At 42.8% G+C, this 20,788-nt stretch overlaps 1 protein-coding gene across 6 annotated transcripts in view; it reads left to right on the top strand.

Annotated features, from left to right (window-relative positions):
- MGAT4A (alpha-1,3-mannosyl-glycoprotein 4-beta-N-acetylglucosaminyltransferase A) overlaps positions 1-20,788 on the top strand; it is a 138,923-nt gene that overhangs the window by 77,671 nt on the left and 40,464 nt on the right. For all 6 annotated transcript variants that reach the window (XM_037898565.2, XM_037898579.2, XM_037898576.2 and 3 more), the window contains 3 exons: positions 16,525-16,571; positions 17,214-17,327; positions 18,033-18,108. In XM_037898565.2, coding sequence (XP_037754493.1) covers positions 16,525-16,571; positions 17,214-17,327; positions 18,033-18,108 — 237 coding nt within the window. The remainder of the gene's footprint in view (positions 1-16,524; positions 16,572-17,213; positions 17,328-18,032; positions 18,109-20,788) is intronic.

Here is a 20,788-nt window from a genome sequence, read left to right on the forward strand (position 1 = left end):
ACTATGCCATTCACATTTTCTGGCTGTAATATGGAGCAGCAACTAGCCACATTTATCCTGGTTGCAGATTGCTTTGAATTTTGTTTTTGTTATATTTTGTTGCCCTGGTGACAGCTATCTTCTTAAAAAGAAAAGGAGTACTAGTGGCACCTTTTTCTTTTTGCGAATACAGACTAACACAGCTGCTACACTGAAAGATATCTTCTTGGAAGCATTTCAGCTAATTTTGAATTGTAGGCAAATTTAAACAAAACACGATTCTGACTATTCACAAATCCTTCCATCCTCTTTTCTTGTTCCCTTTGGTGAGGATATATGCTTTCTCCATTTACATCTCCATAGCAAACTATTATTGAAGATTAATCCTTTCGTTCTCTTTCTCCTTCACTGTCCTACATAGATTCACCACTCCTGCAGCACGCTATATGTAAACACCACAAGCCTGTTTAGTGGCTGCAGTCCTAAACTGTTATGTCTAAAGGCACAACAAACCAAAGTTTCTAAGTAGTTATTCATTGGCATTTCCACCCCCAAACATATTTTTCCTTGTTTCCTGCATATTACACAAAATTTAGAGAGTTGTCAATTTTGCAATGTTAGATGCATATTTTAGGGAAACGACTTCTGTGGTAGTTAATTCCTTTTGTTTTATTTTCATACTATACTCATCCTCCCCATCCTATATGATGCAAGGGATCAGTAAGTTTGAAGAAATGACTGCAACAGATAGAATGACTGGTTTTGGTAGAGTTGGATCATTTTCTCCTTTGCTTTTTAAAGATGTCTCTCGATGGTTTCCAATGTATTTATTTATAGTTAGCTGTACTTAAGACAGTTACAGGTTGTGTAGTTTGTGAGCCTAGATAAAAAACATTCTAAACAGTATGGCTTGTGTAGATAGTGTTTGGATCATCCCTGCAGCTTTTCTCTCTGAATTTACAGTAACTTGACTCCCTTTAGCTTTATTTCCTTTCCCAGTCAGTGTCCTAATGGAAAAGGAGTACTTGTGGCACCTTAGAGACTAACCAATTTATTTGAGCATAAGCTTTTGTGAGCTACAGCTCACTTCATCGGATGAAGTGAGCTGTAGCTCACGAAAGCTTATGCTCAAATAAATTGGTTAGTCTCTAAGGTGCCACAAGTACTCCTTTTCTTTTTGCGAATACAGACTAACACGGCTGTTACTCTGAAAAGTGTCCTAATGCTCTCCCTGACGTTAGTGCCTTGCTTGCTTCCCTTTGCATTTCTCTTCCTGAACTTGGCTTATGCTGTAGGATGAGGGGTGGAGAAATCATTCGAAGGAGATTTAGGATTTAGGAAATATGGCCGCCAGTATAGATAGTCAAGGTGAAATCCTGCCCCTATGGAAGTCAATAGGAGTTGTGCTGTTGAATTCAACAGGGCCAGATTTCACTCTGGTTATTTGTTTCTCAGTATTTGTTCAAATATAAATACCTAAAAATAGCAACTATTCATGTGAAGTGAATATAAATCCAAATATTAATTGCATCTCTAATTTGCCACCTTTAAAACAGTGTGAGCAAAGGATGACAATATATCTTCATGAGCAACGCATTTCAAAATTTTCAAGGGAAAAAATTCCTCAATACCTATTCAGGATTTCATACTGGAAAGGATTTTCAAAGGAAACTAAGTGATTTAGGAGCAAAAGTCCTCCTAAGTCACTTAGGTGCTTCTGAAAATTGCATCCTGTAAGCATATAGGATGAAGCAAGGAATTAGAATGTAAAACAATTACTATCACAGAGTTAGATATCTGCTATGTGACTCAGTAAGAATACAATTCGAGAGTTTTACGTGATTAAGAGCCGGTTCTTGTACTCCTTAAATTGCGAGCATGTCCTGGTAGGGAACATCTCCTACTCTCTTTGAAAGGCAATATGTACATCAATGTACCACACAGATGATTATTCTAAAATATACTGCCAGAACTTCTTTTTCTAAATTATTTTCAGTAAATAGTGTTTGCATACATAAGAGTTTATCTTTATCGTATCTTGAAATTCTTTTCCAGTTTCGGAACCATTCAGGGCATCAATATCAGTAGGCAGAAGCAGCAGATAGTAAACTGAAGTACAGAGCACCAGCACAGTCCCTACTGCAAACAAACCTCAGCCTGTTGGCAGGAGCATTTCTCTTTGGATACAGAGCATACGCTGTACTTGCAGTTCTGTGTTATACAATGAACATTCAAAAATCCAATTAAAGTACCAAGAAAGACTGTGTTAGAAAAAATGCATTTAGAGGCAAAGATTGTTGTATGTGTTTATGCATCTTGTTGAATATTGTTTGAATACTGCTATCCCTTTTCACAAAACAGAACACAGACACGGAAAGTGACTTGGGGCTTGTCCACATAGTGCGGCACTGTGCACTACAGGGGTGTGAATCTAAAGTGCACTAGCAGATCCATGTAGACCCTGCTGGTGCACACTACAAGTTCTCTAGGGTGCTTTAATGTAGGTACTATGTGGAAAGCACAGTAGGGAACTTTGTGTGCACCAGCAGGGTTTACATGGACCAGTTAGTGGACAACACATTAATGTGCTTTAGAAATCACACCGATGTAGTGCACATTGCTGCACTGTGTAGACAAGCACTTGCTCAGGATTACAGTCTGTGAAAGAGCCAGTAGCTGATCCAGTAACTTCTAACCCAGTTCTCCAGGCCTGTGTACTAACTGCAAAAACAAGCCAGGTTATGAATTAATAGCTTGCAAATTTTTACTTTTAGCCCTAAAGATCTTAAAATACAAATAAGTATTAAAGTGTTCCAGGTCATAGCATGTTTTTAGCTAAAAGCTTTAAAGTTTAGACTAATCATGAAAACAGTTTTCTCCAGGACTGAAACTGAATGCCAAATTTCAACCCAGAATGAATTATTATGGCTGAGTTGTAGTATAAACTAATAAATGTGAGGCTTGTAAGAGATTGCCTAAAACAACCTTAACTGTAGCAACAACAATGCGCTCCTTCATATGGTGTCTTGATCTCCACAAAAGCAGCACTGAGATTTCTCAACACTTTTGAAAACATGCTTTCTTCACTAACCAAATATGCCAGATCTATTAATACAAGTCTGGTTTTGTTCCTGCAACCCTATATTATTTGTTTAGTACGAAATGCAGTTCCAGGAATGTAGGATGGTGAGGGAACAGAACTAATTTGCAAAGTTATGCATGTCTTATTGGAGGCCATCTACATCCAGTTAGTATGTAAAGTGAGACACTGTTTACAGAGGAGGGAAAAGCAATCAATATTAATATACTACAGTCTCAAAGTCTGTGTTAAAATAATCAGTGACCTTTACATCAGACATCTGGGTAAAATATAATAATGTACACCTCTGTTTTTGTTCCTCCCTCCCCCCAACACACTATCTCTCACTCTCCTATGCCTCCTTTCCATGCTAAATAATCATATTTTAAAATCTCATATTTGAACTTCCCCAAGGTCACTAACCGTTTTCATCTTCCTTCTCCTATAGACTTACCTTGATACTGGTTGAACTTTATTCATATTATGTTGAAAAAAATGTTAAGGTTGGAAACTCAAGCACTTAAATTTAGGAAATGATAGAATGAAGGTTTTCTGTTCAATTTATTGTTACATCATCCCTGTGAAGTACTATGGTATTATTACCCCCATTTTACATCTGAAGAACTGAAGCTCAAAGACATCGAGGCCAAAATTAAATATCCATTATTTTTGGGTGCCTAACTAGAACTTAATTTTTGAGAGTATCTTAGCATTCGTATAGAACTTTATATGTTCAAAGCACAGCTGGCATTGATTTCAGTTGCAGTTCTGAGTGCTCAGCACTTATGTAAATCAGGCCCTAAGTGCCTAAAGGTCGGCACCTAGAAAATTAGTAACACTTAATGGCCACCTGTGAAAAGTTTGGTTTAAACGATGTACCTAGCATCAGTATAGTAACTTTGTGGGTGAGGCAAGAATAGAATCTTGTTCTCCAGCATGGCATTCAGCTGCCTTAGCATGAGAGCATCCTTTCTCTTCCTGTAGTCCTCTCTCTCTCATTAACTACACAGCTTCCAATTTCCAGTAAAGAGGAGGTCCTACAGATTATTTTATTTATGGCTCCAGATAATTGATAAAAATGTTAAATAGTGTATTGCCAAGAACCTGTCCCTTTGAGTCTCCACTGGAAACAGACCCACTTGATGATGATTCCCCATTTACAGTTACATTTTGAGACCTGTCAGTTACCAGCTTTTAATTCATTTAGTATGTGCCATGTCAATTTTGTATCATTCTGTTTTTTTAACAAACATATCATGTGGTACCATGTCAAACGCCTTACATAAATCTAAGTATATTGCCTCTACATTATTATCTTTATTAACAAAGCTTGTAATCTCATCAAAATAAGATATCAAGTTAGTTTGACAGGATCTGTTTTCCATAAATCTGTTTTGATTTGGATTAATTACATTGCCCTCCTTTAATTCTTTATTAATTGAGTCCCACATTGAGCCATTCTGTTATCTTGCCCAGAATCAATGTCAGCCTGGCAGGCCTACAATTACCTGGGTCATCCTGTTTACCTATTTTAAAAAATTGCATGTTAGCTTTCTTCCAGTCTTTTAGCTCTTCTACAGTTCTCCAAGACTTATTGAAAATCAGCATTCATGATCCAGCAAGCTCCTCAGCCAGCTCTTTTTAAAATCATCTATTGCATATAGAAATCATATTGTGCATCAACATATCATAACAACAAGGGGGGCAAATTAAGATTGCACTGGCAACCGTTAATTCTGTCACTTCCTGAATTTTGAGTGCGTTGTTTTTGCGAACATAATATTCCTTTGCCATATTTTTCTATGTGACTTACTAGCAAACTGGACAAACAAATTCCATCAAGTGGAACCATACTGTCCACTACATAAGTCATCGGGGTTGGGACATTTAGGTCCATGGTGTATACCTCTATTGCTTGAGCTAATGGAGTAACTGGTAGCAGGAGTAGGCTGTTATCCTTTAGGTTGAACAGCCCTTAGGAGGGAAGAGATTCAGATTTTGCCAGTAGGATTCACAAATGTTTGCTAGAGAGCTGAGGAATGCAGAGTCTCAGGACTTCTAGGTTCAGTTTCAGGTTCTGAAGATTAAGTGTGCTGAAGTGGTTAGACAGCCATCTCAGTTCTCCACTGCTCATTGCTTACATCCAATCCCTGCCCCTGCTTTCTCCTCAACTCCTGGCTTTCAAGTCAGACTGTTTCCTTCTCCTCCTCCATACTGCCTAGGCACTAGAAGGGGAACATTAACAGCACAAGAGACATCGTTTCCCTGCTCTCAGTTCTGAGGCCTGGCACTACAGTGGGTCTCTGCAATTGGAAGGAGCAATTGCAGGAAAAGTCCCATTTCCCTCCAGCCCAGGGCTGGAGCATACTTAGTCATTCTGTGGGGGTGCTATATGTGCAGTCTGGTTGGCCTATAGGAGGTGTGTGGGAATGGAGCATGCTCCGTGCAGATAGAATCTTAAGAGAATAATGCTGAGAATAAACCTCGGAATATGTGCAAACTGATGACTTTTTAGAGACTAATGACGTTGTTAGATTTGAGCGGATTTTCATGGGGATGGCAAAAGGTACATCTTTGACACTAGGACAATCCCACTTGCCAAATTTCAAGTCCCTGCTCCAAAGCATAGAAGTGCTACAGTTCTTAATGAAACTGTAGTAAAAATTCTTTAACATGGGGGGGAAACAACTTATTTTCCCTAACCTCACTCTAGGAAATAACTGAACCATGTTTAGTGGGGAGCAGGAGAGGAGGAATTAGCCTGAAACAGACACCCAGCATGGAAAATTTCAGTCCAAATAGTTAAATTTTGACAGAATTATAAGCAACTGAAAACAAAGTCTAGTAAAGGATTGTTACTTGTGTTTTCTATAATATGGCCGTTCCTGGATGTAACTGCCCACCTTTATGTACAGTGGGTGTGTCTTCTCTCATCTACCAATCAAACAGGTGGGAGCCAATTCAGATTCAGTAATTTTCACCTATAGTCCCTCTATTTCATCCCTCTTCACATCAATTCTAAGTGTAATATCAGGTCACTGGAGCAGCTATAGCTGGTGTCTCTTTAGAAAGGCACTATCTTTGTTCCAAGGCCTTAGGAGACACCCGCAGCAGCAAGATGACAGAAGACCCACAGATGAAGCAGTGGAGAAAGGGCAGAAATAAAATTTTTTACTTTTACTGGTTTCAGAGTAGCAGCCGTGTTAGTCTGTATTTGCAAAAAGAAAAGGAGTACTTGTGGCACCTTAGAGACTAACAAATTTATTTGAGCATAAGCTTTCGTGAGCTACAGCTCACTTCATCGGCTGCTTTTACTATCTCTTTTAAGCCTTTCATAACAGTAGCATTCTGTGCAAGTTGACCTTCTCCTTCATTCCCTCAGGTAGAACTGCCTCTGCCAGGCCTGGTAGAAGCAGTGAAAGTAGTGACTCTGAACCTGCATGTCTGTGCCATGCTTCAGCACCCTCCTGCTGACACAGAGGATTTGTAGGATAGCAAACTAGAAGACCAGAGTGATGAGAAGTCTCAAGATTCAGTCATCTAGGAGACATCCAGTTTCTTCCCCCCTCTTAGACTGACCCCCTCTTCTTCTGAGTGAGGGGGGGAATCTTCACGAAGGAAACATGGACTGGATCAGCTGGGTGTCTGTTTCTTTGCTCTCTCATCCTGCTCCTTTCCCAAGAAACTTCCAAAGAAAGGCCGCTTCTGCCCACTTGAGATCTTCCTTTCCCTCTCATCAAATGTCTGTAAGAATCTGTTCTTGGCCTCCTTTGCCCTGCCAAAAAAATAAAAATAGAGTGCTTTTCACTGTTTCCTTTTTCAGAAAGGGACATTTTGGAGGGAGAGAATTGAATGTAATCTGATCTCATCTATGCTCAAGGCTCTAGAGAATCCTAAATTAGCATCCTAGGAAAAATAAAGGTACTTTAAAGCTCATTTCACCAAGACCTTGAAGATCTCCTGTATCAAGCAGAAAACACCAGATGATTCAGTAGAATCTACCATTTGTCCTTCAGGCATGCATCAAACAAGTCATTGTCTGTATGAAATTTTAGTTTGTACTGACTTCGCTTTTTATGTAGCCTGTTGGAAAACTAGGCAAATGTCTAGATGAGTTGATGTACCCCCTGAATATCCTCCAGGGGTAGGTGTACCCCTGGTGATAACCACTGATGTAGAGAATGGGGAGTTCTTTTCCCTAAACTTCTTGCAGAAGAACTGCCACTGGCCCTTCATCTGAGGCATCAGTTTGCAATGTAAACCTGTTTGAAAAGTTTGGATTAAAAAGAACTAGTTCCTGATGCGCACAATCCTTTAGAGTCTTTAAAGGCCTTGTCGCTGGCCTCAGATCACTGGAACCTTTTTGAACATCCGTTCTTTACTAGATCTATGAAGGGAACTGCAATAGTGGCAAATCATGGCACTAAACATCAGTAATACTGTGCCAGTCCCAAGAAATGTTGTTTGTTTGTTTTTGAGGGTGGGACAAGCTATTAAGGCTTGAACTTTGTTGGGTGTTAATGGTTACATTGCTCAGAAATCTCTACTGGTTCTTTACATGTCACTTATCTTGAGAATTAAAAAAAATACCATTTACAATGTAAAAAAAAAAAGGGGGGGGGGAGGGATAGCTCAGTGGTTTGAGCATTGGCCTGTTAAACCCAGGGTTGTGAGTTCCATCCTTGAGGGGGCCACTTGGGATCTGGGGCAAAAATTGGGGATTGGTCCTGCTTTGAGCAGGGGGACAGACTAGATGACCTCCTGAGGTCCCTTCCAACTCTGGCGTTCTATGACTAGTTCTCATAGTTAAGACTACATTTTAGTCACAGGTATTTTTAGTAAGAGTCATGGACAGGTCACGGGCCGTAAACAGAAATACACGGGCCCATGACCTGTTCACGACTTTTACTAAAAATACCTGCTGTGACTAAAACTTGGGCAGGGGGCCATGCGTGCTCTGGGAGTGGCAGTCTGGGGGCACTGCAGTTGCTGGGGGAGGTGGCTTGGGACCCCCAGTGGTGCTGGGGAAGGGGAGGGCTGGGCCACCGGACCCTCACTGGTACTTGAGGAGGGGCGGGGGCCAGGTCGTGGTGCACAGCCCGGGACCCTTGCTGGTGCTGGGGGAGGAGGGTTGGTGGGGCTGGCAGAGGCTTCATACCTGGCTTCGCGTCCCTGCAGCTCCTAGGTGGCGGAGGCAGGGGCCAGGGCAGGGGCTCCACTGCTTCCACCACAAGCGCTGGCTGCGACAGCCCCCATTGACCAGGAACCGCAACCAATGGGAGCTGTGGGAGTGGGGACCTCTCTGCTGCCTAGGAGCTGCAGGGTGGCCATGCCAGTGGGAGCCGGGCAGCCCCCACCCTGAGGTAAGCGCACTCCCCAACCACATGCCCCTAGCCCTGAGCCCCATCCCCCAAACACCCAAACTGCTGCTGCTGGCCCAGGGGCTGTCCAGCACGGGCAGTCCCTGAGCCAGCACCAGCCAAAGTAGAAGTCACCGACGTCACGTAATCTAACTTCCGTGACCTCTGTGACAGACTCTCAGCCTTACTCATAGTCAGCCCTCTTCCACAGAGTAGCCTACATGTGTGACCTCATGATTTCCCACTTTCCATTTTGCTGGGTTTGCTCTCAGACCTATATCAGTGAGGGTCTGGAGGACTACTGCAGCATGTCTCTTGTGGCTATCTCAGTTTTGGCTGTAAATAGTGTTAACCAAGGAGGCTGCTGCATATTGTCTATGTGGCTGCAGAATCCAGTCCATCAGTTTCTGAAAAGTTCTTGCTTCCCTGTGGATTCAAAAAAGCACGATGGAGAATTGATATAAACCCAAGGCTTTGGAAAAAGTATTTTTTCCCTGCGATTGTGGTGTCAAGGGTATCTGCCTGTATCCTGTCCTGAGGGCTAAAGTCATCAGTATCTGGCTGCTCTTTGCTGTTCTAACAGCTCGTCTTCCTTTATCCATTGTGTTGAATTTTGAAGTAGCATTAATCTTTCAAAAATCAATGCAGAAGCGTGTTGTGCCTTCAGGGTTTGGCACAAGCACAGTGGGGCTTCTCCATTCATTGTGCTATTCTTCTACTAATTCTAGGGTCAGCATAGCCAATAGTACGTCCGGAACTGTGTCCCGCATTTTATGGGGGAGTGGCAGAAGAATCTCTTGGGCATGTGCAGTCTTGTTATGGTGATATGCTAGAGTGGGTTTGTCCTAGTTAGAACGAGAACACTGGGGAATGTAGCGACTAGTTGCTGCACCTGGGCTTTTTGTTCAGACTACAGCTGCTCTCCTATCCATACAGTCTCAGATGTTCGTGTCAAGGATGCCTACAGTCTTAATTTATGCTCTGGAGGGTGAGGGTTATAAGAAAACCCTACTGATCTTTCCAGGCTTGTAAAAGATTCACGTGGTAGGTCTTTATTTCAGCTGTCAGACCTCATAGTCAACCGGGGCCACTTGCCTCACCACCTCAAAGAGCCCTTCCCATTGGGCCAGTAACTTGAGATTTTGAGCTCAGCAGCAATAATAGTAACTAGGGCTCTCAGTTAATCAAAGTGAATACCTGCCATTAACTGGATGAGGAGGGAGGCAATGGCAGCAAGGGGCGGAAGCCCCAGCCTGGAGCTCTGGAGACGGCAGAGGCGTGGGGCTGAAATCCTGAGAGTGGCTGGAGCCCAGAGCCCCCAGCCCAGAACCTATATTTGAAAATAAAGAAAAGATCCAAAGATATTTAAATAAATGATATTCTATTATTGTTTAACAGTGTGATTAAAACTGCAGTTAATCGAGATTAATTTTTTTAATTGCTTGACAGCCCTAATCGTAAGTGATTTCCTGGTTTGAACACCTGCGATCAGGCCCCTTAATTGTAAGCTTTTTCTTGGACGTTCTGGACTTTTACCAGGTTTTCCGTGGCAAACATAAGATCATAGATTTATTACTTCTGGGGGAATTCTGCGCTACTGCACACATACATAATTAATGAGCTGTGCATATTTTTAATTTTTTATGCAGAAAAAAGCTTCTGCCAAAGTGTTGCTTCAGTTCTGCCTTTTGCCCACCAGCAGGCACTGTGGCAATAGAACACAGCAGTTCCCAGCCAGCTAGAGAAGAGAGAGCCTTCTTTGCAGTGGGCCAGGTCAGGAGACAAGGATTATGGGGAGACAGACAGCATGGGGTGCTGGGGAGATCAGACAGGGGCTCATAAGGGCTAGTGGGGGAAGACAGACTGGGGCAGAGGCTGAATGGGAGTGGAGGCACAGGGCCACAGTGGGGAGGGAGATGCAGGGCCATATGGCAATGGGGGAGGGGGTGCAGAGCTACATAGGGATGGGGTGGCTGGGTGGGGGCACAGAGACACACTGGGAGGGCGTACAGGGACACATGGAGATGGGGGGAGTGGGTGTCTGAGTGGGAGTGGAGGGACATGGGGATAGGGGCAGATGTGCCTGACTAAATAAGAGAGGCTAGGGGTCTGCATGTGGGAAGCTCCCTAACAATCCCTTCCCACTGCCCCAGAAAACTTGCTCCATACTTTTCCCGCCCATACCCAACAACCCTCCCAAGTTCACATTCAGGCTTTTTTCCAGCAATTTACTTCCCTCTCCCTCAGCTCCTCCACTACTCCTACTCCCTGGGGCCTTTGCACTGCTTCTGAGAGGTGCGGGAAATATGGTTCTGTATTGTATTTTAAATGAATTATTACTCAGAGTTCTGTATTAATATGCCTAGTAAGGAATCTATCTGTCAAAAAACATTTCCTGAATCTTTTTTGTTGTCTGTATTGTTATAGACATACTTGCTGACAGGTATTTTGAAATAAATGACCAAAAATAATTGAAACTGATGTGATTATATTGTTATTTTGACAAATAAAATATGCAGAATTTTGCAGAATTTTAAAGTATTGTGCACAGAATTTTTATTTTTTTGGCGCAGAATTTGCCCAGGAGTAGTTTATACACCAAAAGGTTTATACACAGTGTGACATTTGTCCTTGGAGATCAGCCTAATCCTCTCTGACTACCTTCACAAGAAGATTCAAAGCCTGGTCGAGAAAGCCTTTGAACTGGTGGGCTTTGAAATCACCATGGCTATTTATGCCTGCTACACCTATAAGGTGGGAGTTCATTGGCTCATGGAGTTCCACCTAACAAGACATCCTTTCCCAAGTTTCTTTCTTTGGTGACTCTCCAGCACACTCATTGATATGTCCCATCTCTTTAGAGACTCACTTTCTTGGCTCTTCTGCTCTGGCTCAGCACAGCCTTGGATTCATCCCTTTCAAGGGGAAATTTGTTTGTATCTTCATTTTCTCCCCTACACATTGAGGGATCTGTCTCTGTGGAGATATCTTGGATTCATCCTTGAAAGAGTGTTCAGAAAATGTTAGCCTCCTCAATGAATAGACAAAAGCTTTTGTCATCTTCTTCCTCTAGGATGAGCAGGTGATGTCTCTGAAAGGAAGTTACTAATCAGATATAAGTAGGGCCATACCAAATTCACGGTCCATTTTGGTCAATTTCACTGTCTAAGGAATTTTAAAATAGTAAATTTTATTATTTCAGCTATTTAAATCTGAAATTTCATGGTGTTGTAATTGTAGGGTCCTGACCCAAAAAGGAGTTGTGCGGGGGGTTGCAAGGTTATTGTAGGGGGGGCTGCAGTACTGCTACTCTTACTTACGCGCTGCTGGTGGTGGTGGTGCTGCCTTCAGAGCTGGGCAGCTGGAGAGCGGCGGCTGCTGGCCGGGAGCCTAGCTCTGAAGGCAGAGCCTCTTCCAGCAGCAGTGCAGAAGTAAGGACGGCATGGTATGGTATTGCCACCCTTCTGCACTGCTGCCTGCAGAGCTGGGCCCTCAGTAAGCAGACACTACTCTCCGGCTGCCCAGCTCTGAAGGCAGCAGCGCAGGAGTAAGGGTGGGAGTGGCATGTTATTGCCACCATTGCCACCTTACTTCTTCACTGCTGCTGGCAGAGCGCTGCCTTCAAAGCTGAGCGCCTGGCCAACAGCTGCTGCTTTCTGGCAGAAGTAAGGGTGGCAATACCATGACCTCTAAAATAACCTTGCAACCCCCCCGTAACTCCCTTTTGGGTCAGGACCCCCAATTTGAGAAATGCTGGTCTCCCCCTTGAAATCTGTAATAGTATAGGCTAAAAGCACACAAAAGACCAGATTTAACGGGGGAGACCAGATTTCATGGTCTGTGAATTTGGTAGGGCCCTAGATATAAGCCCCAATGAACTTTAATTTTATGAGCCAGAGCTTAAGTTCACCAGATCTTCCTCTAGCCCAAGATGGAATGGATACTAAGTAGCCTTCCCTGGAGGCCTGAAGAACCCTTACATGTTGTTTTTCCTGGAGTTTTTGATTATTATAGACCTCTCTTTGTCCTGTTTGAGGAATCTCTGAAAAAGCAGAAAGTGTTGTCCTTGCCCAGTGGAGTTTGTTTCCAGCACTCTGGTTCTTTGGGAGGCTTTCTCTGTGCAGAGGAGCTTTAGAACTCATTCTACCAGGACATTAGTCACCTCTTCCATTAAAGTAGGAAGTTTCTGTGAACTAACTCTGCTGGTCTCAGTTTGCACAATTTCTCATGGTTACTAATTGAATCTATCCACGCTGGTCAGATGGTTCTCAGAGTAGTTCCCACTCAACCCAACAACTCCTGACTGTTTCCTGTCCTTCTCCTGTCTAGTTCTTTTTGTGTTTAATTTTCTCCCGTGGGCATAGTGTCTCCCTACGAAGCCAGTCAGGACTCTGAGGAAGTCTCCTCTCTGTGAGCAGACTGTCTGCAGGGCAAAAAGCTGACACAGCTTCCACCTTCCTGGGTCTGACCTCGGAGCATTCAGCATCCTTTGCCCTTCCGTGCGCTTCCCACAGCGAGTCTGCCCAGGTGGGGTCCCGAGGAAGCCAGAGGGTCCTGCACCCCAGCTTCACAGTCAGACGTGACTCTCAGCCAGCCAGTAAAACAGAAGTTTATTAGACGACAAGAACATGTTCTGAAACAGAGCTTGTAGGTACAGAGAACAGGACCCCTCAGCCGGGTCCATTTTGGTGGGCAGTGAGCCAGAAAACCACATCTGCACTTCACTCCTCATCCCCAGCCAGCCTCAAACTGAAATTCTCTCTAGCCCCTCCTCCTCTGGGCTTTGTCCCTTTCCCGGGCCAGGAGGACACCTGATTCCTTTGTTCTCCAATCATTTAGCTATCACCTTGCAGGGGGGAAGGGCCAGGCCATCAGTTGCCAGGAAACAGGGTGTTGGCCATTCTCTGTGTCCAGATCCCTGCACACACTTGCCCTCTAGGACTCTGCAACAATCATACACCCTTATCCCACTATCTAGATACTTAAGAACTGCATAGGGGAAGCTGAGGCACCCCCACAATATTCAGAGAAAACATTAAGAACAGTCCCACTTCGTCACACATAGTGACTGTATATATTGGTGGCAGCCATATCAAGGAAAAACAAATTTCTCACACTTGCTGTGCTTGCCACAATGTGGCAGTATGCACCCACTAAGAACCTACTAATAGGCCGAAAAAAACAAAACAAAAGGTCTTTGGCAAAGTGGCTGCTTAGTTAGACTAGAGCTGGCTGGCAAAAAGGCTTCTCTCTAGTTCTGGAAGGTCTTACCTGGGAAAAGATTGCCTGCCTGGCTGCCAGCCAGCCTTCTTAAGAGGAGGCACTGGGTATGAAAAATCTTAGCACTGGATTGGCTAACACCTGCTAACAGATAAGAGTATAACCACCTGAGTTGTAATTTTTCCAGGACACCAGGTCTAATGCTTCTGCTCTTGTGAAAAGTTGGCCTTGAATCTTTTAATCACTACGTGTCTCTTCCTTCGGAGGGTGGCACCTCCAGCAGCAATAACATCTCTCACTATTCCGGGGCATAGGTTTAATAGTGCTGTCTACTGAATGTTTGCTGTATTAGGTCTTCCATACACCTACTAGTCAGATCTAACCTGATTCAGTTTGAGAACAGAGAAGACTACCTAACAGTTGTATGCTTTTGATATGAGGCATGTTGACATATTTAAAGTTTTCATTCAGAATTCTTTCAGGAGGAAACTTATTCCCATACATTTCAAGATGCTTTCTGTTAGGCATTATAATGGACTTTAGTTAATATGAAAGCAGGTTTTCTTAATTGAAATGGTGATGAAAATCAAAGGATCGTAACCTTAATCAAACAGGATTAATATTGCTATAGAAATTCTTGGGGCAGATTCTCCTTTCAGTGCACATAGCTCATTAATGCTAATCTGAGTTATGGGCACATCAACAGAAGAGCATAAATTATCCCTTTGTTTTCCATCATTTGTAAGAGTAACCAGCAAGAGGCTGTAAATAAAGCATTCTGATGAACTTCCAGAATCTACTTTGATTTGTCAAAGGCTAAACATTTTCTTTTGAAAATTGATAATCAGTTCCTCAGAGTATTAGATTAAAAATTGTAACAAAGACTGATTTTCAGCTTTGATTTATAAATTAAAAGGCTCACTTTTTCCAGAATTGGGTACATATTACAGAAGAATAGGTTGTATAATAGGGCAGGTTTAGAATGTTGGTGACCTTTACCTTATAGAAGGTCAGGATTTGATTTAAGTGATTTGTAAAACTTTGTTATTTTTGCAACATTATTTAAATCAGACTTAAGAGATTGCTAGTAGAAATTTGTCTCTAGTAAAATTTAGACCCTGATTCATAAGACCATCTCTATTTAAGAAAGCACTTAAGCATGTGATTTGGGGCCTTAATAGATACTATAAATGACCGTTTTAACGTCTTTATTTCCAAGAGAAATAATCTGACTTCGAGTTGTCTATTTGTAGAAAACTTGTTTATCTGTAAATATTTTTCCTAAAACTAGTAATTCTTCAGGTATGCATGGATCCCACCGTAGGTGTGCAAGCACTACATAGTTGTAAGCTTGGAATCTTTTGACTAGCAAGTCTGGTGGGATTGTCTGGTATGCCCTGTGCCTCTTAGTGGAGCCATACAAGGGAATAAAGGGCAGAGCGACCTGGCCCCTCCCTCAGCTCCCTCTTCTGCCCATGGTAGTGAGACGGAACCTGGCCTGTGACTCAACCCACTTCTGATTTCTGTAACTCTTCTCTGGTGAAGAAATGTCTTCTCGATTCTCTCTTTAATTAATTTCTTCATTTAAGTTTTGTTGGTCTTTCTCCCCCCAATTCGTCAACCCTGCCCAAAAAAAAAAAAAAAAAAAGTAGTTTAAGGCAGATTGGGGAGGCCCTCCTGGACATGCCTCTGTACAGCAGGATGAGGTGCTTTGTGGCAACCACTAGCTATGGTGTATTCAAAACTCACTGGGTTCAAACCCTGTCTTTCCTTCAGTGTACTAATGCCCGTGGTAGACTAACAGAGCAGATGCCTGTTCTGTCTTGGGGAAGCAAGCACAGATCCCCAGTAAGTATGATATCTGCTGCTCTTTTTGTCCCGCACCCAGAAATCCTGGGATGTCAAGTTCAAACTACACCTCTTAGAGCAATCCAGGAGGGTAACTTTGGAGGATGTCTCCACTCCTGGATTGAGATAGGAACAGAGAAGTTTGTCTTAGGAAAGTGCTCTGATGACTAGGCGCCACACCCCTGGTTCCAAAGGAAAAGGAAGGTGAAGAAGGCACCAAAACCATCTGTGCAGGCACTGGCATCCCCAATACTGACCGTGTCTACCTTGGGTTGGTGGGGAAGAAAGACCCAACTCCATCCTCCAAAGCAGAAAGGCACGCCCACACTGAGTGCAAACACAGCGTGGAGAGGCAATACGTCTATCCCGCAGAGATGATTCTGGACTGAGAAAGAAGCCCTCAACATCAACGAAGGATAGCACCAGGACACCAGCACTGCCATCTAAAGTGAGAAAGACAGGCCCACCAATATCAATGCTGAAACCTGTGCCAGCACTAGAGCCAGAACACTTCCCAGTACCAGGATATGCCTTCAAGCCCCCCTCACTGCTCCTCTCAGCACAGATATTGGCACTATCCCACTGCCAAAACAAAAAACTCAAATTATGAGGGTGTCTTGAAATCTAATTCAGCTAGTTGGTTCTAGTTACTTCACTACAAATTCACCTGAGCAGTGCAAATACTAGACTTTAAATTTTTCTTATGATTTTTTTTAATGAGCAGTTTCACTACATAGAACACTTCGTAGACGTAATATCACTTTTGTAGGTTTAGAAAAAAATAAATATAATTAACTTAATTCTTCTGGCATGAATCTCATTTTATGTCAGTCCCCACCAAACTTTTTTTGCAGCACACATTTAAAAAGTGTTACTATTTTTAATTACATCTCCAGTTTAAAAAAAAATCCCTTTTCTCTGTTGTTTGAACACCTTGTGTTCTAAAATTATGGTTGTGAAATGTCACAATTTAAAATACCTTTTCTTTTTAAAGGGGAAAAGTGTAGCTCCAAAACTGCTCTTTTTTTTCTTTTCCAGACAGATCTTGACTATGTACACAGCGTTGTAGCAATCCTGGAGAAAGAGTAAGTTGTGGGGGTTGTTTTGTTTTGTTTTCTTAACAAAGCTGTGGTGTGAAGGAAATGTTTTGGTTACTCCTTTTTTTTTCTCAGGATGGTTTTGGTTTCAGAAAAAATAAGCGCATGAAGACAAACCAAGGGGAAGTAATTAAGTAGGTTAAACTGTAAAACAGTAAATGGGATTAAGTGGATTTGGCGTGACATAAATGGATTCTATGACATCTGCATTCATGCTATCCTTTGCAGTGGTATGCTCAACTAAGCTATAGAAGGGAAAGCACAGGTATTTTAAAAATTGACATCATTAGATTAACTAGAATATAGTGTAGAGTGGAGGAGTTATTGTTCTGGAAGACTCACTTAGGAAAATAACTTTTAATACTAGTTTTGTTTTATGTTGCTTGTTTAAAAAATTGTACTGCCGTATTATGCTGTCAACATAAATTAAGAATGTAATTTTACCAGACATAAATCCTGCATATCATAAAAGTTAGAAGATGAGCCTTCATTCCGATATATTGTGAAGTAACATTATGCATTTTTTCCAAATGATTACAAATATGTTTTATGTCAGACACAGTAACTGCACCAATAATAAATAAATAAATAGTCCCACTGCACTTATTTACTTGATGTTTCTGATGATAGATTTTCTACAGAAATCAGTTCTGGCTTGGTGGAAATAATATCGCCACCTGCAACTTACTATCCTGACTTGACAAATTTAAAAGAGACATTTGGAGACTCAAAAGAAAGAGTCAGGTAAGATTTTTCCCTCAGACCTTTCTTGTTTTATGTAATGCCAGACTGAGTGTGAATTCTGGAAACATTTTTCATATATTCTTTAAATTATGTGGGGGAAAAAGGCCCTAATTCTGCGCAAAAAAACAAACAAACAAAAAAACCGCATGGGTGAATCTCTGCATCTGCATGAAGCACTTCCTGCATGTTTTTTTCTTAAGGATTGAAGCCTAAATGTTAAGCTTTGTGGGTTTCCTTTAATGTTAAATTCTGGGAAGATGCAGTGGGAGTTCAGAATATAACAGCGTATAAAATTTTTGTTGCATAACATCATGTAGGTTGTCTGTTCTTGTTTTCTGTTTTCCTTCGTGCTGTCAGGAATAGAACAGTGTATGAAACTCAACAGTATTGCTCACTTACCATTTGAAATACCCAATATATTTTTAGAGAAAGCTTAAATAGCTGCAAAATATGAGATTCAGTTGGGTCGTTCCTCTTTTTGTGTTACAGCATACGGAGGGGCGGGGGGCATTCACCTGTTTGTTTTTTGGGTTTTTTTTTTCCAGACAGAGGCTTTCCTGGGAGAATAATGCCTGATATAATTGTTCTATCATTCAAATAATGTGTAGTAACTTGTCATTCTTTGTTATGCAATTCACTATGTATTGTGAAATTTTTTTTATTTTGTAATTCCTTGACTTTTTTTTTTTTAACATTTAATTTCAGATGGCGAACAAAACAAAACTTGGACTATTGTTTTCTTATGATGTATGCCCAGAAAAAGGGCATTTATTATATTCAGGTAAATCGCTGTTCTTTGATGTGTAAAGCTATTCAAAGATGCCTTGGTGATAGGCACATCATAAAAACCTAAATAGAATATAAATAGAATGATTATATATTTGTAGCGTGACTGCAATTATGGATATTATAGTATTAGTGAATGTGTATAAGTTGAATTACATACACTGCCTAAACTGGAAAGCCAGTTGTCTATATGCATAAGTGTGGCAAAAAACTGCTGATGTGGCAAAAAACATGAAGGAACACAGACTATTTAATTTTTTCAGATGCCAAAGAAAGGGGTAGGAGTGGAGCCTCTATGATGCAAAGAAACAATAGAATAGTTGTTGGTGGAAGTAGAGCTCTTGATGCTGCATTATTTTTAATTGGTTTTGAAGAGGCCTAGATACAGTTTTTGTGTCCTTTGGCACATAAGCTAATGTGACTGTGTATTGAATACAGATTCTTTTAAGTGTGTTGCTAGATTCACTGCTTTTAACTAAAAGATAAGATTGTGGTGAAAGCTGTAATAGTTCTGAAAAATTTAAAATAAACTTAAATGTAGCCCTGAGTAGATTTCACCTTTTATTCCTGCTTTCAGGTAGAACCCCACCTTCTCCTCCCCCTCAAATACATTTAGGGCTTGAGTTGCTATTAGAAGAAACAGCAGCATGTTTTCTTCAGGCAACATTTGCTGCCAACACTGCCCCTTACTGACATATAAAACCACCTAATCACAGTATGGAACTTATATCTATACACAGGGAGAAAAGAAGAAAATTAGCTGTGGGAGGTCCCAAAATGAAGGTGAATTAAAGTGACAATTTTTTAAAAACTGACCTATCTTGGTGGTTAACTAACCATGACTCCCTTTTTCTAAAATGGGAGGCCACTGAGTCCAGTGACGCTTTAAGACTTGGCAGGACATCTGAAAGATTGAATGTACATAGATTAAAAAAGAATGTATGTTATACTGTTATGAGCTGGGTGAAACCTTGTTATGGGTTGAGCTAAAACCTCATTCAAACTGGTGTGTGAGCACACCCTTTCTTTGATAGTTGTAAGCAGTGATGAGCAGTCAAAATCTTAACAACCGGTTCCCTATAAAAAGTTCTGATTTAAAGGATGTGCCACAGTATGTATTTTTTGTACCAATAGGGTTACCATACGTCCATATTTTCCCAGGAAAATTCCTCTCGGACGGCGATTTAAGAACCAAAAAGTATGACATGTCCGGGAAAATACAGATGTATGTTAACCCTACCTAAAGTTCTTTTTTAAAAAGATGGGCCTGAACTAGAAATGAGCTCTGTTTCACATGTGTGGGTCCCCGCCACTCCCTGGGGGTGTGCTATGGTGACCAGATGTCCCGATTTAATAGGGACAGTCCCGATTTTGGGGTCTTTTTCTTATATAGGCTCCTATTACCCCTCACCCCCTGTCCTGATTTTTCACACTTGCTGTCTGGTCACCCTAGGGTGTGCACATGTGTGGGTCCCAGCTGCTCCCTGCCCCCCTCATTGAAGCAGGTGTGCAGGGTTACTGCCCTGGGAGCTGCAGGGCACCAGTGGATGTGGGGCTAGCTGGAGGCAGGGGGTGCGGAGCTGATTGCGGGCAGGGCAGGGGGTGTGGGGTTGGCTGGAGAAAGGGGGGTTTGGGGTTGGCTGGAGAAAGGGGGGTTTGGGGTTGGCTGGAGGCAGGGCAGGGGCTGAGTGGAGGTAGGGGCTGGCTAGCTTCGGGCAAGGGGGTGCGGCAGGGGTTGGCTGGAGACAGGGCAGGGGGTGTGACGGGCTGGCTTCAGGCAGGGGGGTGTGTGTGGCAGAGGTTGGCGGGGGTAGTGTGGGCAGGGCAGGGGGTGCGGCAGGGGTTGGCTGCGGGCAGGGGGTGCGGGGCTGGCTGGAGACAGGGCAGGGGGTGCAGCAGGGGCTGGCTGCGGGTAGGGCAGGGGGTGCGGCAGGGGCTGGAGATGGGCTGGCTGCGGGCAGGGTGGTGGGTACTCGTGGGGAGAGCGGCTCGGAGCAGCCCAAGCAGCAGGATGCAGCCCAGGCCCAGCAGAGCAGCCGCGGACCCACCAGGCAGCAGCGGGAGCCCCAGGGCCAGGGGTCGGGGAAGCAGCAGCAGCAACAGGGCTCGTGCCCAGGGCCAGATGGCAGCCCACATGGCTCCCGCACCACAGCGCCCCCAGCAGCCGGAGGAGGAGTTACATCACTTCTCAGCCGGAGCCCATGAAAGCCTCAGCACCCCCTGCAGGGAAGCAGGTTAACAACCAGTTCTAAAACTGCTTCAAAATTTAACAACCGGTTCATGCAAACCGGCTCCAGCTCACCCCTGGTTGTAAGATATAGTTAAGGCCCCACACCTAAAGCAAGGCTTATTAGATTTTGTCTAGAAACTAGCACCATGTGATCAGAGGGTTCCACTGGGTATTGTGTGAGAGAGAACACACAAACTTAGAACAGACAAGAACAGAAAGAGAGGCAGAGGTAAAAAGCAAGAAAGCCAAGCAGTAGCCTGTGAGCACAATGTGACTCTGGAAAAAGCTAGAGTTTTGGGTGTGGTGTTGGCTAAAGATGCTTAGGGTTGTAAACTAAGAAACTGCCCCTTTTGTTCTTTGTTCCTCCTATGTTCAGACAAGCAGGATTTTGTACAATCCTTGTAAATAAACAAGATTGTATCAAGGAGATTACCAGACTCCATCA

Source organism: Chelonia mydas, chromosome 1 (assembly GCF_015237465.2).
Source record: "Chelonia mydas isolate rCheMyd1 chromosome 1, rCheMyd1.pri.v2, whole genome shotgun sequence".
NCBI classification, from domain to species: Eukaryota; Metazoa; Chordata; order Testudines; family Cheloniidae; genus Chelonia; species Chelonia mydas.